We start from the raw sequence: 15312 nt of genomic DNA on the forward strand, positions 1-15312 counted from the left end.
ATATGGCAATATGCTATCATAACAGCAAATCAAACATGTTTATGATTCATATTTGGCTGGAACATGTTAAGTTACCTAACCTGCTTCAGTCCCATGTCAGAAGTAAGCTACAGTAGATATTCACAAAAGCAATGCTTACAGAATTATTCAAGTGAAAAACAATAACATACCTGCAAAGCGAGACGATTCACTGTATTGGTGCCTATTGGGTACATCAGGAGTAGGGGGTGGAATAGGAGGCAATGGAGTCTGGGAGAGACTGATGTTTCTCCTCTTTTTAGCCCTCTCTGGCTCCCTGTCTTCAGACTCAGAGTCTGTATCTCCAAAGATGACCCTAACAAACAAAACAATTAACAATCAAGAATAGTTAGTTAATTAACTTTTGTAATGGGTAAAACCAGCCAAAACCAATTAGGAGACTCCTCTTACTCACTGGTGTTTAATTTATGTTGGAGCTACATCAATGAACAACTTCAAAATGAGTAAGAATTGCTTCAAACAGACACCCTAAAAATTCAGTGAGTCTTTATCATGAATCTACTCTAGGAATCACTGTGCCATTTGACCTCTGAAATAGCTAAATGTACAGGTTTCACAACACGTAGTATGTGAGCTTGTCTTAAAGGAGCTATATGTACAGTAGGATTGTGGCCAAAACTGTTGCTGCAGTCAAATTCAAAATACTGCAGCACTTGTTTCCATGATTCCTTTGTCTCTGGTGACATATTGGGCCATTTCATGATTACTTAACATACATTTCTTACATACAGCTCCTTTAAACTTATCAGCCTGAATGTTGAATGTGTGTTGTATATCTTTGAACATCTAACCTTGGCTTAACCTTTCTTTTTCTAATCACTTCCTCCTCGTCATCTGTTTGCAACTCTGACGTGTTACATGTCAGTGAGGCCTTCAATTTGTCCCTTGCCTTTAGATAATCACCTGATCAGAATTCACAAAAAATGTATCAGTCCACTTCAAATGCAAGAAACTGAATTTCATCTCTAAAATGAATCCTTACCAGCTCTGGAGAGGACACGGACATCATTAAGTGTCCAGCCTGTTGCTGGGTCCTCACATTTTTGTACCGCTCTATTTATGCGTTCGTCGTTGTTATAGTTTGGCCACCAAGTGACGCCATCCGCAAACCATTTCTCTGGGATGATGTTCACAGTTTTGTTGGATGTGAATTCGACAACCAAAAACATCTGAAATAGAAATTGAATAATTGAATTACTTAAAAGAAATAGCAAAATTTTCCTCCAATAGTCATTTAATGTATTGAAGTATTTAGACACCTTTGTGGGGTCAAGTTGCTCTTCTTCAATTCTTGTGTTCAGTGTTCAGTCAGTCAAGTCAGTCTACAGTCAAAATAAAATAGTTAAGAATATATCCTAAGAGATTTAAGCACTACTACAGCAGATATGCAAAAGTGGCATGACAACAAATTTGTCTTTGTAAGGCAGGAGCATACACTTATGCGAGACTTGTGACAGTTTGGCCACCTTAAATGGCCCTGTTGGTTGTAATACTACAAATATTCTTAGAAAATCTGAGCTCATTGGATAGTCAAAGAAACTTTCCAGTTGTGTAAAAACTTTAAAGACAACATGTATTCCCTCCACAGACTTAATGATGTTGTATACAAGACAAATCTCTCCATCTATAGAAAAAACATTATCACCTGTGGAAACTCTCATGGACCACTGTTCAGTCTTAAGTTCCCTGTACTGTGCTACTGCTTGAAGGCCATCAGGCACAGGCCCAACATAGTGTTGCATTCTTAAATCCTTACGGGGCAACTCAGTGGTACTGATCTTTTCAACTTCTGACAATCTTCTTATTATCTGTGCAAGGGGAAATTCTGGCTTTCTTACAAACCTCTTCAGTTTATGGAGATAATTTTCAAATGGAAAAGCTGAGATAGAGTCCAAACAACCGTAAAGGCGCGCATCTGCTGATAGATGGACTAAGGCATGCACATTGTACACTAGGGCATCTTTGCCATAAAGCTCCCCAAAATGACTTAAAAATGTTGTGAGCAGTGTGTCTGCATAATTACTATACAATGAACACAACTGAGGACTGACAAGGATACACATACCTGTATAAAATAACATAAAGTTGTTATATAAATCACTATTCAAATATGGTGCCAGAGCAACTGAACCAGTATACAACAGAAACTGCCTTAGTTCAGTTGCTTTCCAACGGTCTAGCTCTCTCAGAGACCTCGGCTTCCTTGCAAACTCAGCAGGTATATATGCCCGCATCTGAATCAAATTTTCAGAAATCCTGTCAACAAGAGTAGAAGACAAACGAAATTTCAATGGGCCCCTCAGCCAAACATTTAACAATCTACGTGTGACACCTAAACATGCAAGGTGCATGTAATCCAGAGGGAATCTAGATACCATGCCCACATCTAAACCAGAAAATCCATGTGCTCCCTCGTGGTGATGTGTCTCATCTGTTCTGTCTGAAAATGATGAGTCAGTCCGTAACACTAAATCATTAATGGGGTATGTCATTCTATTGTTAATATAAACACCTGGCTGGCAACACTTGTCACATCCGTGATACGCATTGTGAGCTTTTGTATTTTTTACAAAAGCTCTAGCTGGAGTATCACAAATAACAGAATCCAGTTCAATGAAAAATCTTTTTCCTCTAAAAAGAAATCCTTCCTGCAACTGCTTTAACTCGTCAGTAAAATCTTTCAAATAATCATCAGGGGCATTTGGTTTTTTTGTACCACAAAAAAGTCCGATGACAACAGGTTCCTTCATTGGAGCACTTAACAAAAGTCCTAAAATGGGCCATAGTTGTAAATTCGAGCTCTTAAACAGTGGCAAGCCGTCAATATTTATTTGTAATCTAAAAGTAAATCCGTCTGCAATGTTTTCTACGAGCTGGGTCAGGGTGTTGTGCAGTGCTGCCAGGATACCTTTATAGTGATACAAACCGCCACATTTTTGTTGGACTTTATATTCTGTATTGCTTTGAAGGATGGTTCGAGCATCCTTTGGCAGTTCTGGGTGGTAAACTCTCAACAAACTAAGGAGGGCTGTGAGGGCTACTAAAGAAACACTGAACTGGACAGCCCAGTTGGCTAAGCTTTCAACAAGGCTGAGTGGCTTGTCAACAAACTCTGATTCAGAGTCAGACTCAGATATTTTTTGTCTGTCTGCACAGACAATATTGGAGTGACAAGGGGCATCTAAATTGTCATCTATCTGAGAGTCATTGCTTTCTTTGTCACTGATGGTGGGCTGTAGGTCAGGTTTGTCTGTTTGTATCGCACAGTCTTCTGCTATGTCACGCAGGCGTTTTTCGAGAGCAATGCGAGCCCTCCGTCTGACGCCAGAGCTTGTTAATAGAGGTTTGCTCCTTTTCATCATCTCTAAAAAAAATATTGATTGTGACAAAAAAACATTACTGAACACAGATATTTCAAATGATATTTGAAAATGAATATCACTTAAATATATGAAAAAAACACTGTCAGTTGCCCTGTAAAAAGTTTTAGTGACTAAAGAAATATAAGAAATTACTTACTGTATTTCACTATGGACGACTTTCTGATTAAACCTAAAATGAAAGCAGACAAAAGAATTTCAGTGAAACAGGACCCTTTTCACCTTACAAGGTGACAAGCAGAAAAAGCTGCAACAACTGAGGAGTTAGATACTCATGTGAGCTGGTGTGCCTCTATCCATATTATCAAAATGTATATTGTTTTATAAAGTTATATAGACCAAAACAATCCATCAACTAAACAAAATGATTGTATTAATGATAAAATCTAATCTACCCGTTAACCTGTCATATATAGGTCTAACCAGTGGTGGGCCATCAGGGCCAGCAAGGCCTTCTCTGCTGGCCTAACATAACCAGAAATCATGATCATGATTATGATAAAGGTTAATTTAATTTTTCATTTACTTTCCCTAAATATCTAAAAGTATTCATATTCTCTTCATGTCATATTATGCTCCTTCCAGTGCTGTTGTTTTTAGGTTAGAGTTTTTATCCAATCAGAATTCAGCTATCTCATGTTGCCAGGCTGTATGAAATCTGCCCGGGCCTTCAGAATCAACAATGCGGGCGTCTGTGCACTGTAAGTGAACGGGCAAATACAGTTGATAGATAGTTGCGATAGCCAATCAGATCACGAGTTGTGTCAGTAAGGCCCTCTAGCTGGCCTCACGTTGAACGTGACATTTACGCGTCCTGTGATTGGATATAATATATATATATAATAATATGGATACTTACTAGTTTGAGCCAGGGCAGGGCTATGCAGATCAACAGAGTCACACCCGGCCGGGACTGTTAACGGTATGTAAATAATCTGGCGCATTGGCGCAGCTGTGTGGTTGTACTCAAAGCAACAGGTCTCAGAAAGTCGTGATACGTCACGTTTTGACATGAAAAAGTTTTTTCACAAAGAGACTTGTTTATTGTGTAGCTGTCGCCAAAGTATGGCCGTCTTGTTAGTGTCTTTCTGATATTAAACTGCGATTTTGCATTGTATTGTACAATCTTGTTAAAGCTTGCATATTCTTTGTGGACTCATTTAATAAAACTTTTTGGAAAGATGATTTTAAAGACCCTTTTATTTTTAAGTTTTGACAGTAGCATACCAGATATGTTTTAATTGCTGATGCGCCGGATAATAGCCCATTTTGTACACAACTGAGGTGATGCAATGCCTAGTAGTGCTTAAGTGTGTTTCTAACTACTCTCCAGTCCTGGTGTTATAAATGCTGGCATAATGAAAGGTATTTATTGACTAAGTTGGACATCACTGATGTCTGGACATCACTGAAATGCACCGCCCGCCACTGGGTCTAACTGAATAAAAACATACATCAGTGTATATTTTATAAATATCTAATATCTTCACTCTCTCACAATAATGGCATAAGTCATATTTTCAAGTTTTTTCTCAAAACAGAAAAAACGGATACTCCATTACTTCCGTTATTTTAGATTGACTCTCATGTTAAAATGTCCGATTTCACACTAGAAATAAAAATGTTTACAGTTTACATGTTTCAAACGATGCCTCTACTCTCAAAAGCAGATTTCCGCTTTCATGTCAACTCTGAGGGGGGTGAATTATTTTATATCTCACTAGTTTAAGTTTCGAAAATTCTGCATAATAAAGCAGTCCCCGCTCTGAGTGACAGGTGACGTAGCAGACGGCACTAGCCGCTAGCTGTGTGTAGCTACTAGCGCCGTGGCTAATTCACTGGAAACTTTCCCTGTCGGCTGTCGGAGAGTTTTGCAGGCAAACATCGGACTATTAACACCACCTGCTGTGTGGTCAGCTGTACCACTGCTCCAAGAAGCCCAGGCTCCAGTTGTTGGTGAGTGTTATTCTCGTTTTATTTTATTTATAAATGATCATTTATTAGCGTTTACAGTAGTTTGTTAGCCAGCTAATGCTGCCTTCGATGCTAACAGGAGTGAATTAAAGGAGATATTATTAAACCGGTATGGTGACTGAAGTCATAAGTAATACAGAAGTGTTATAATTTATTTTTGTAATACTTGGAATCAAACACAGCGTCTGTGTGTTTGGAAAATAAAGCTTCACCATGTTAGTATGGTAACATGATGCAATGTTATGAAATGATGACTAAACTTACCATTGCATCAAGTTAACGCTACACTCGGCCCAATTTAACGTGTTCATCTATGTGTAATTACAATAATGTCTGTGTAATTAAAAAGCATCACATTTAAGCATGGTTCAGAAATAACGGAGTTTGTTATAAAGACTCAGACTGTGAAATATTCGTTAACGTAAAATTTGACGGCGCAGGACCCCAGACTTTATCTTTTTTATTTAATATCAGTATCAAAGCAGGCATTTTAATATTCAAACACTCCAGAAACCGACTGATTGTGATCGACTTTAGTTGACACGTAACGTTAAGTCTGAATTTCAGGAGGAACTGTGCAAAGCAGGATAACGTTTACTAACAGGCTATATTGAGAGTAGTCAATACTGTTGAATGTGTTTCATTATCCTAAACAATAATCAGTATATTAAAACTGAAATGAAAATACAGCCTGTCCGTTGTAACACATATTTTACTTACATCTCTACTTGTCTGTGTAAAGTTTTCCTCTGCAGGTGATGCAGACAAGGTGGACCTCTGATGCTCCACATGAGAAGACACAACTGGACTCAAACACATCAACAACTTATCAATATCTGAGGTTACATATTGATGATTTTATATATGTGTAGTTTGACTTAAATATTTTGCTGCTGTAGTGTTTTTACGTTATTGCATTAAATCATATTATTAAAAGTACCCATTTATCAGCTTCCTGATTGTATTCTCACATTTTTAAAATTAGACATACATCACCTGGAATAAGAGTTGAACATAAATGCTTAATGTTTTATCTGTGTTGTATTATATCAGATATTTTAAATCTAACATTTTCACACGGCAATAAAGACAACGTTAGCTCAAATGCAAATGTAATTTATTGAAATGCATAAAAAACAAAAAGGTGGACAATATTTAAGTCTAGAAAAGTTCTCCATGATGGTGAGCAGCTTGACCTCTGACCTCCCCCATGCTGCTGCTGCTGCTGCCGTCACAGTGGAAGAAGAAGACATCTGGGCAGCTCTTCCTCAAAGAAGGGGAGAAGGTCTTTCCACCACAGTCCACCAGCAGACACTAATGTCCAGCAGCTCACTGGACACAGAGCTGTCACCAATGCTTCACACTGACTATGGGAGGAAAATAAATCAGAGTATTAAATGCTTCAGGTAAAACAATATATATAACAAACAGCTATGAAGAGTGCCTAAATAATGTTGAAAACACTAGGATTTGAAGGATAAAATGGAAGAAGGGATCCACACCTCAAAAATATAAAACATTATTCAAATTAATTTATTTTGTAGTCCTTTGAAGACAGATGTGATCATGTCAGCCGTCTAAAGTCAAGTTACCAAGATTGGAAGTTATATTTATTGACAAATGTACTGATTTAAGTAAATATAAATATAAAATGGCCTTTCTGTTTTAATTGATATTCCAGATAATAATCGCAGAGTCTGTCAGTGTCACATCATGAAGGTAAATGCATACTGTTTAATAGCGCTGTGGAGGATTATCATTTTACACGTTAACCGATAAACCCTGACACATCTACACTGAGAAACAACCCGCAGATTTACTAATGTATTAAGTTTGTTTTAATCGTACCTGAGTAGAAGTTATTAATAAGCAAAACATATATAATTATGTGCCAGTATCAATCCAACATCTACGGTAAGAATACTAACCTAATTACATATCACTCATCTCATAAAGTTTAATCAAGGGTCATCCAAAATAAACAACTTCTCGCTAAAGTAAAATTAAATTAAAATTCAGGTTAACATGTTTGCCTCATGTAAGTATCCGTAAACGTTATGTCTACTCAAGGTAACACTGGCGACATTACTGCAAGTCTCGACAAAACCGGTATTTCAAATGACCCTAATTATATATCTAAAACAAGTTGAAGTTGCTGTGGCAAAGTTTTAGAGTAACTTACCATAAGTTAAGCAGTGTAAGCTGGGACACCAACAGACGGGAACATCACGGCAGGAGTCAGCGAGCCGGCCGGCTGCTGTCCATCCCGGTGTAGCATGTAGCCTAGCTTGTTAGCTCCGGTAGCCTCCGCTAGCTTGGTAGCTTCAAGCTAAGTGGGCGTGTTTCGGCCGCCTCAGCTGCACTTCTATGTCCATTTATGGATTATCCGGGGGAGTTGGGCGGAGTCAACTTTGCCAAAATGGCGACTGTGGGAACGCCCACAAAGCTTCATTTCAGCTCTTCAGAACCCTATGGGTGACGTCACGGAGACTACGTCCATATTTTATACAGTCTATGGGTATATTATCACAAAATTACAGCACTTTTCACTGTGGAAATTCATAATAAAATGCATTTGAATATTTACTGTACATTAAAAATTTTACATAAAAAACTGTCTGTTTCCAGTCACTAATTTCACTGCAGGTTCATTCTAAAGGACTGCAGGTATATCCTCACAAATTTACAGGACTTTTCACTGTGGAAATTCATAATAAAATGCATTTGAATATTTACTGTACATTACAATATTACATTGTATTTTAAAAAAAAATTCCAGTCACTAATTTCACTGCAGGTTCATTCTACAGAGCTGCAGGTATATCCTCACACATTTACAGGAATTTTCACTGTAGAAATTCATAATAAAATGCACTTCAATATTTAGTGTACATTAAAAATATTACATTAAAAATGTATTAAAATTAAACTGTCTGTTTCCAGTCACTAATTTCACTGCAGGTTCATTCTACAGGACTGCAGGTATATCCTCACACATTTACAGGAATTTCCACTGTAGAAATTCATAATAAAATGCACTTCAATATTTACTGTACATTAAAATTTTTACATTAAAAAAATTATTAAAATTAAACTGTCTGTTTACAGTCAATAATTTCACTGCAGGTTTATTCTATGGCACCTAAGGTATATTATCACAAAATTACAGCACTTTTCACTGTAGAAATTCATAATAAAATGCATTTGAATATTTACTGTACATTACAATATTACATTGTATTTTTAAAAATTCATAAAAATTAAACTATCTGTTTCCAGTCACTAATTTCACTGCAGGTTCATTCTACAGGACTTCAGGTATATCCTCACACATTCACAAGACTTTTCACTGTGGAAATTCATAATAAAATGCATTTGAATATTTACTGTATTGAAGTGCATTTTATTATGAATTTCTACAGTGAAAAGTCCTGTAATTTTGTGATAATATACCTTAGGTGCCATATAATGAACCTGCAGTGAAATTAGTGACTGGAAACAGACAGTTTAATTTTTATGATTTAAAAAAAATAATATGTAATATTTTACTGTACATGTAACTGTTGATGTAACGTTAATACTTAATCTCCTCTCTGCTGGTAAGAGTTTTATACTGAAAAAAAGCGGTGGCGGGCGGTGCATTTCACACTTAGGCCTTCAGTGATGTCCAACTTAGTCAATAAATACCTTTCATTATGTCAGCATTTATAACACCAGGACTGGAGAGTAGTTAGAAACACACTTAAGCACTACTAGGCATTGCATCACCTCAGTTGTGTACAAAATGGGCTATTATCCGGCGCATCAGCAATTAAAACATATCTGGTATGCTACTGTCAAAACTTAAAAATAAAAGGGTCTTTAAAATTATCTTTCCAAAAAGTTTTATTAAATGAGTCCACAAAGAATATGCAAACAAGATTGTACAATACATTGCAAAATCACAGTTTAATATCAGAAAGACACTAACAAGACGGCCATACTTTGGCGACAGCGACACAATAAACAAGTCTCTTTGTGAAAAAACGTTTTCATGTCAAAACGTGACGTATCACGACTGTTCTCACCATTAATTATGGCTATGAGTGGCTTTTTGATGGCGGTTTCTAGTGGGAGACATAAGCCGCAGTGTATTATCATGCAGTCTTTTCTGAGGTTGCTAAAACTAGCTAACCTAGCGGTCAGAAAACTTGACCTCTTGAGGGGGAGTATTACTCGGTGTCACGGTTTGTTAGAGACCATGGATTAAATTTACACCGGAATATCCCTTTAAATCTTCCCCAGATAACTGCCTTTCTTCCAGAGATGTCACGACTGTCAAACCAAAGACTAACGGCAGGGAATCTGCGTTATTAGCTAGCTTGACATTAGTCATTAATATTGCCACAGATAACCTTAACGTAATATTACCAGTAAGAATTAATAATGCCGTTAAAAATCCATAATTTCAATTGTAACTGCAGTCAACCTCATTAACCTTTCATTTAATCTTTTATTTAACTTGATATAAGACTTGTCATTAACGCAACTGCAGTTACAGGCAAAAAAACCCCCCACATAACTAAGTTCAAACATTTTGAGAGCTTTCGTATTAAATATGATCTCAAAATAAATCAATTAATACTTCAGTACTTCAATAGTTTCATCATTTTGTGTGACTTACCTTTTAATGCTGATAAAATCGATGGTGATCGTCTTCTGTCTTCTGATCGTCTTCTCCCTTCTTCAGTTAAGTAAGGGAAAGTAGGGGGGAAAATCGCGCGCTCGTTCGACCAGCTCCGCGCAGCATCCGGCTGGACTCCGCTGACCGACTGCTCTCACCATATTCCCGCTCCCGGAAACCCGCGTCCGGCCCGTGTCTGTATCCCAGCAGTAAAACGGATGTGACTGTTACGCGGATCTGCCGGTTTGGAGGCGGATCCGGCGCAGAGTCAGCTGCTGTCTGGGGAAGAAGGCGGCTCATCGGCGAGCGTGCTTTAGACCCACGTCATTACTATTTCTCAAGAAAGTGACTGGAGACAAATCCAGCGACTCCTTCTTACTCTTTTTAATGGCCCGCTAACGAGCTGGTAGCCGGCTCCTTAAGAAGAGCCGCTGTGAGTGGCAGTTAGCTCTGTAGCAGTACAGTGTGTATGTGCTGCTGCTGCAGGAGAAACAGCGATCTGTTTGTTTACAACAAGCACCGGACACGCTGTGTACAGTTAGAGCGTACCGTTAATTCACGATCACTATGTTTATGATCAGCGGAGACTGTGCATAATAATAAGCCATGCTGCTTTGTTTATGATCATTTGCTGTGCACAGTTAACGACGGCGAAAACCATACGTCACCTCCAGAGTCTCTAAATCGCTCTGGGGGCTAACTTGTTGTGGAGACACGCAGAGTGAGCGGACATTTGAGAGGGTGTGGCATGAGACTTTCCCGGTGGTAGTCGAAACACCGGGCGTGGAACGGCTCCGTCACGGGTTTGCTCTGTCCTCTGCCCGGCGTCAGTTCCCACCGGTCGCGTAACAGCAGCGTAGCGAGCCAGCCGTGTACACGCGAGACCCCCCCCCCCTTCATGCCTCCATGGCTGAAAAAGCACGCTAAAGTGTGGTGAACACAAGAGGAAGTGCCTTATTGGCTGCCCTTTACACGTGCAAAAAATGATTTGGTGCCCTCTAGGGTGCCCCTTCGTACAATAAATTATGATGATGATCCCTCTAGAGCAAGAAAATTCAATAACGTGTCTTAATGAGTGCCCTTCTAGTGCCCTTTTTCCTGTTTGGTGCCCTCTAGAGTGGTGAAAATGAGAGAAAAGTGCCTTATTGGCTGCCCTTTGCACATGAAAAAACTTGCCCTCTACGGTGCCCCTTTATACAATAAATTATGATGATGTGCCCTCTCAGGATTCTATAATACGGTATCACCGAATTGTGAAAAATGTTATGTGGGATGTTTGCTCTCATTTAGCTCTCAAAGTGCACAAGATCGATGCATTTTACTTAAAAATGTACAAATTTTCTCCCGGGGGGGCATGCCCCCTGACCCCCCTAGATGATTTGGTTCAGTACCATATCTTTATTTACTTTGATCTGGATCTCATTTTGACTTAATGCTAATATTTCATCATACATGATGCATCAGAGCTTTTTGCGTGCTTGTGGGGCCCCATGTCGTGCAGAATGGGCCCTTTTTATTTTTTCGCCCCTGCCCCTACCACAGTTTGAGTCCCACCCATGCATAAAAAAAATTCAGGCACAGGATTTTTTTCTGCTTCAAGCCCTGGATATAATAGCATCAGCATGACGTATCTGAGACTGTCCAACTTACAGCCAGAGGACTCTGCTGCTGTGTATTACTGTGCCAGAGACACACAGTGGTTAAAGGAAGCAGAGAGGCTCTACAAAAATCTCAAACTAGTTATTCTCACAAGTACCAACAGGTGGCTGTAGAAGATAAGAAGTCAGATGACACCAAGAAGAGTATGTCTCTAAACACACACACACACACACAAACACACACACACACACACACACACACACACACACACACACAATGTGAAAGCAACAGTTGATGCTGTGGTTTTGTGACTTCCTGTGTTGTCGGATTAAAAATGGTTAATAATGTTCCTTGCTGATTTAATGAATAACAGCAGGTATTGATAATATATTTGGACATTTATACATGATGTGTCTAGAACATGAATGGACCACCATATATGACACAACGAGCAGACATAATTTTGCTTGTTTTTTTAACGCTGTCAATTAACTGGACAGGTCAAAACAATAAATGCTTTCCTGTCAAAGCTCCTGGTACAAAGACAATACGTCTGCATTTCAGTAACTAATGAGGTGTTTAGCAGGTACTGAGGGTCAAACACTGACTGAGTCTGAACCAGTGGTTAAAACACCTGGAGAGTCCCACACTACTTATGACAGGACAGTCCATCCTTCCTTTACAGCCTGTCAGTGTCCTTCTCTATGCAAAGTGAACTTCCTCACAGTCTGCTATAAAGACTTGATATCATGCTGTCAGTTGCAGCAGAAGAAGAGAAGCTCCCATCAGATCACCTTCAATACCAACCATGTTCTCTGTAGCTGTGCTGCTGCTGCTGGCTGCTGGATCCTGTGAGTCTCACTTAGGCAGAGACACTGACAGTATGATCACAGCACACTGACTGTTCACTCTTATTACACTCATTCCATATTCATCATGTTTTCCTCCACAGGTGTAAAGTGTGAAACGCTGACTCAGCCAGCCTCTGTGACTGTGCAGCCAGGTCAACGTCTGACCATCACCTGTCAGGTCTCTTATTCTGTTGGCTACTACACAGCTTGGATCAGACAGCCTGCAGGGATAGGACTGGAGTGGATTGGAATGAAAAATACTGTTGATTCATACTACAAAGATCCCCTAAAGAACAAGTTCAGTATCGACATAGACTCTTCCAGCAACACAGTGACTCTAAACGGACAGAATGTGCAGCCTGAAGACACTGCTGTGTATTACTGTGCCAGAGAGCCACAGTGACGGAACACTTGTAACATGAAGCCACCAGAGGAGGAGCCCTCAGACCACTAATGACTTCAACACCAGCTCACTGTTTCATCTCTTTAAATGCTTTTAGGCTACAATCACCAACAAACCATTGATAAATATTACATTTTGCTCTAATAATGCAAGAAATATTCCAGACAGCAGAAGTTACAAGCCACATGACACAAATCTTTAAACTTTGAAGAAAAATAATTTCAGGAGACATGAGATGTTTTTTAGCTATAAGGCGATTTTCATATTAAATGACCTGAAACCAGTATAATCATAATAACATTTATTAAGCTTTAATTTACAAACAGTAGCAAATATGTGTTGTGTGTATGTTGAATTGGGTAATTATCCACAAATGAAATGACTCTACAGTTAAATAAGCATTATAATATAATGTTATAATAACTTGAGTTTAAAAACATGAATGAATTAGAAGAAAGTGAAAGGATTAAATTAGTTTTGTGGAGAGATTGAATGAAAGACACTGATCAATGAGAAAGGAGGAGTCAATGCAAAACTCAGATGTCTTCCACCTCTACTTATCTGACTGCAGAGAGGAGGACAGAGGACAGTGGACACACAGTTTAACATGATGGACTATAGGACAGGACTGCTGCTTCTAACTGTCTGCTGGGCAGGTGGACAGTTTCTCAGATATTAATAATATGTTTCTTCTATTAGTGTCACCCGCTTATTTCACTCAATGTTTTTTGTTCTATTCACAGGTGTTGATGGTCAGACTCTGACAGAATCTGAACCAGCAGTTAAAAGTCCTGGAGGATCTCACAGATTGACCTGTACAGTCTCTGGATTTGATGTTAGTGGCTACTGGATGGGCTGGATCAGACAGGCTCCTGGTAAAGGACTGGAGTGGCTCGCTTTGAATCATGGTACCACCAACTACTACTCTCAGTCAGTTCAAGGCCGGTTTACCATCTCCAGAGACAACAGCAGACAGCAGCTGTATCTGCAGATGAACAGTCTGAAGACTGAAGATTCTGCTGTTTATTATTGTGCTCGAGAGCCACAGTGACTGGAGTTGGTTGAGCAGCTGTACAAAAACCTACAGTCCTCATTCTTACTGGGCTGATAGAGGATGAAGTGTTTTTCATTAATTGCTGTGGATGTACATTTTGTATTAATGTTTGTTTTAGTGTCTTGTGTTAAAAAAAATATATATTTTTTTGTTATGAATTATTTGACACATCATGAAAATACACAAGAAGAAACACACAATAAAGTTTCCTCATTCATAAAAGGGTGAAAGACAGAACAGCAATTTGAAAAACTGAAACTACTAGAAATTCTTTACATTCATAATTTCACATCAAGACACAGTGTGTGTGTCACAAATCAGGAAGACCCAAACGCAGTACAATCTTACTGTGATTTTAATGTTCTTTATTTTACTGCAGACAACAGATGACTGCACTAGGCAGCAGGCAGGAACACAGTCTTCCTTAACAAGTCTATAGACAGAGCTGCAGTCCAGAAGTCCAAAGCAGAAGCAGGCCGAAGAGTAATCCTCCACGGAGAAGCCGGAGTGGCAACAGAAGCAGACAAAATAACACCAGGAACTCACAGGCAGTGTTCGGAGTCGGGGACGGAAGGCAGTCAGATAACCAGGGCAGAGACGAAGATTCTGGGTCAGGAACAAGCAGGGTCGGAACCGGGAAATCAAGCCGAGGAAAAGCGCTGGAAAGTTCTGCATACTACAAAGACAATCTGGCGCTGTAGTGCTGGGCTGGTGTAGCTTATATAGTGGCTGGATGCTGATGAGGAGCACCTGAGTGCACAGGTGAACAGAGTTGGCTGATGAGAAGGGCGTGGCCAGCAGGGAGAGTGAGCAGAGGGGAGGAGAGTGGAAAATTACTGGCAGAGCAGCAGAGGAATGGATGGTGACAGAACCCCCCCCTTAAGGGACGGCTCCTGACGTCCCAAAAAAAAAATCCAAACAGAATTGGGTGGGTGGAGGGGGTCTGGAGGAGGGTAAAACCCCTCAGAGAGTTACATGTCCTCCTCCTCCTCAGCTGGGTGGGTGGAGGGAGTCTGACGAGTGTCACCAGGAGGTCGTCTGGTCCTGGACGGTTGATCAGGATGTTGTTGGTGGAAGTCAGTGATGAGGTCTGGGTCAAGAATGTGCCGCGCCGGAACCCACGACCTCTCCTCCGGACCATAGCCCTCCCAGTCCACCAGGTACTGGAGACCTCTCCCACGGCGGCGGGACCGAACCAGGCGTCGGACTGTAAACGCAGGATCTCCATCAATGAGACGGGGAGGGGGAGGACGAGGCACTGCCGGAGCCAACGGACTCTCATGGACTGGCTTGATCCTTGAGACGTGGAAGGTCGGGTGGATCCGCATGGAGCGTGGGAGTTGGAGTCT

General features: G+C 39.9%; 1 protein-coding gene and 2 gene segments (V, D, J or C); 2 read left to right on the forward strand and 1 right to left on the reverse strand.

Annotated features, from left to right (window-relative positions):
* Positions 1 to 913: 913 nt before the first annotated feature.
* Positions 914 to 2859, reverse strand: LOC131982834 (uncharacterized). The gene is made up of 2 exons (XM_059347465.1): positions 1022 to 2859; positions 914 to 942 (listed from the first exon to the last, which is right to left on the reverse strand). Exon 1 carries the CDS (start codon positions 2787 to 2789, stop codon positions 1404 to 1406), a length of 1386 nt encoding a protein of 461 aa, XP_059203448.1. The 5' UTR covers positions 2790 to 2859; the 3' UTR covers positions 914 to 942; positions 1022 to 1403.
* Positions 2860 to 12463: 9604 nt separating this feature from the next.
* Positions 12464 to 12897, forward strand: LOC131982874 (immunoglobulin heavy variable 4-38-2-like; the record flags this gene model as incomplete). The annotated part of the segment is given in 2 exon segments: positions 12464 to 12506; positions 12608 to 12897. Coding segments are annotated over 2 exon segments (333 nt in total), but the record flags the coding sequence as incomplete, so codon positions are not given.
* Positions 12898 to 13516: 619 nt separating this feature from the next.
* Positions 13517 to 14077, forward strand: LOC131982847 (immunoglobulin heavy variable 3-7-like). The segment is given in 2 exon segments: positions 13517 to 13565; positions 13653 to 14077. Coding segments are annotated over 2 exon segments (357 nt in total).
* Positions 14078 to 15312: the final 1235 nt, after the last annotated feature.

Source organism: Centropristis striata, chromosome 13 (assembly GCF_030273125.1).
Source record: "Centropristis striata isolate RG_2023a ecotype Rhode Island chromosome 13, C.striata_1.0, whole genome shotgun sequence".
Classification (NCBI taxonomy): Eukaryota; Metazoa; Chordata; class Actinopteri; order Perciformes; family Serranidae; genus Centropristis; species Centropristis striata.

What these genes read in the sequence shown, in the direction of transcription:
- LOC131982834 (XM_059347465.1), bottom strand. Translation starts at nt 2,789, where the DNA reads ATGAAGGAACCTGTTGTCATCGGACTTTTTTGTGGTACAAAAAAACCA.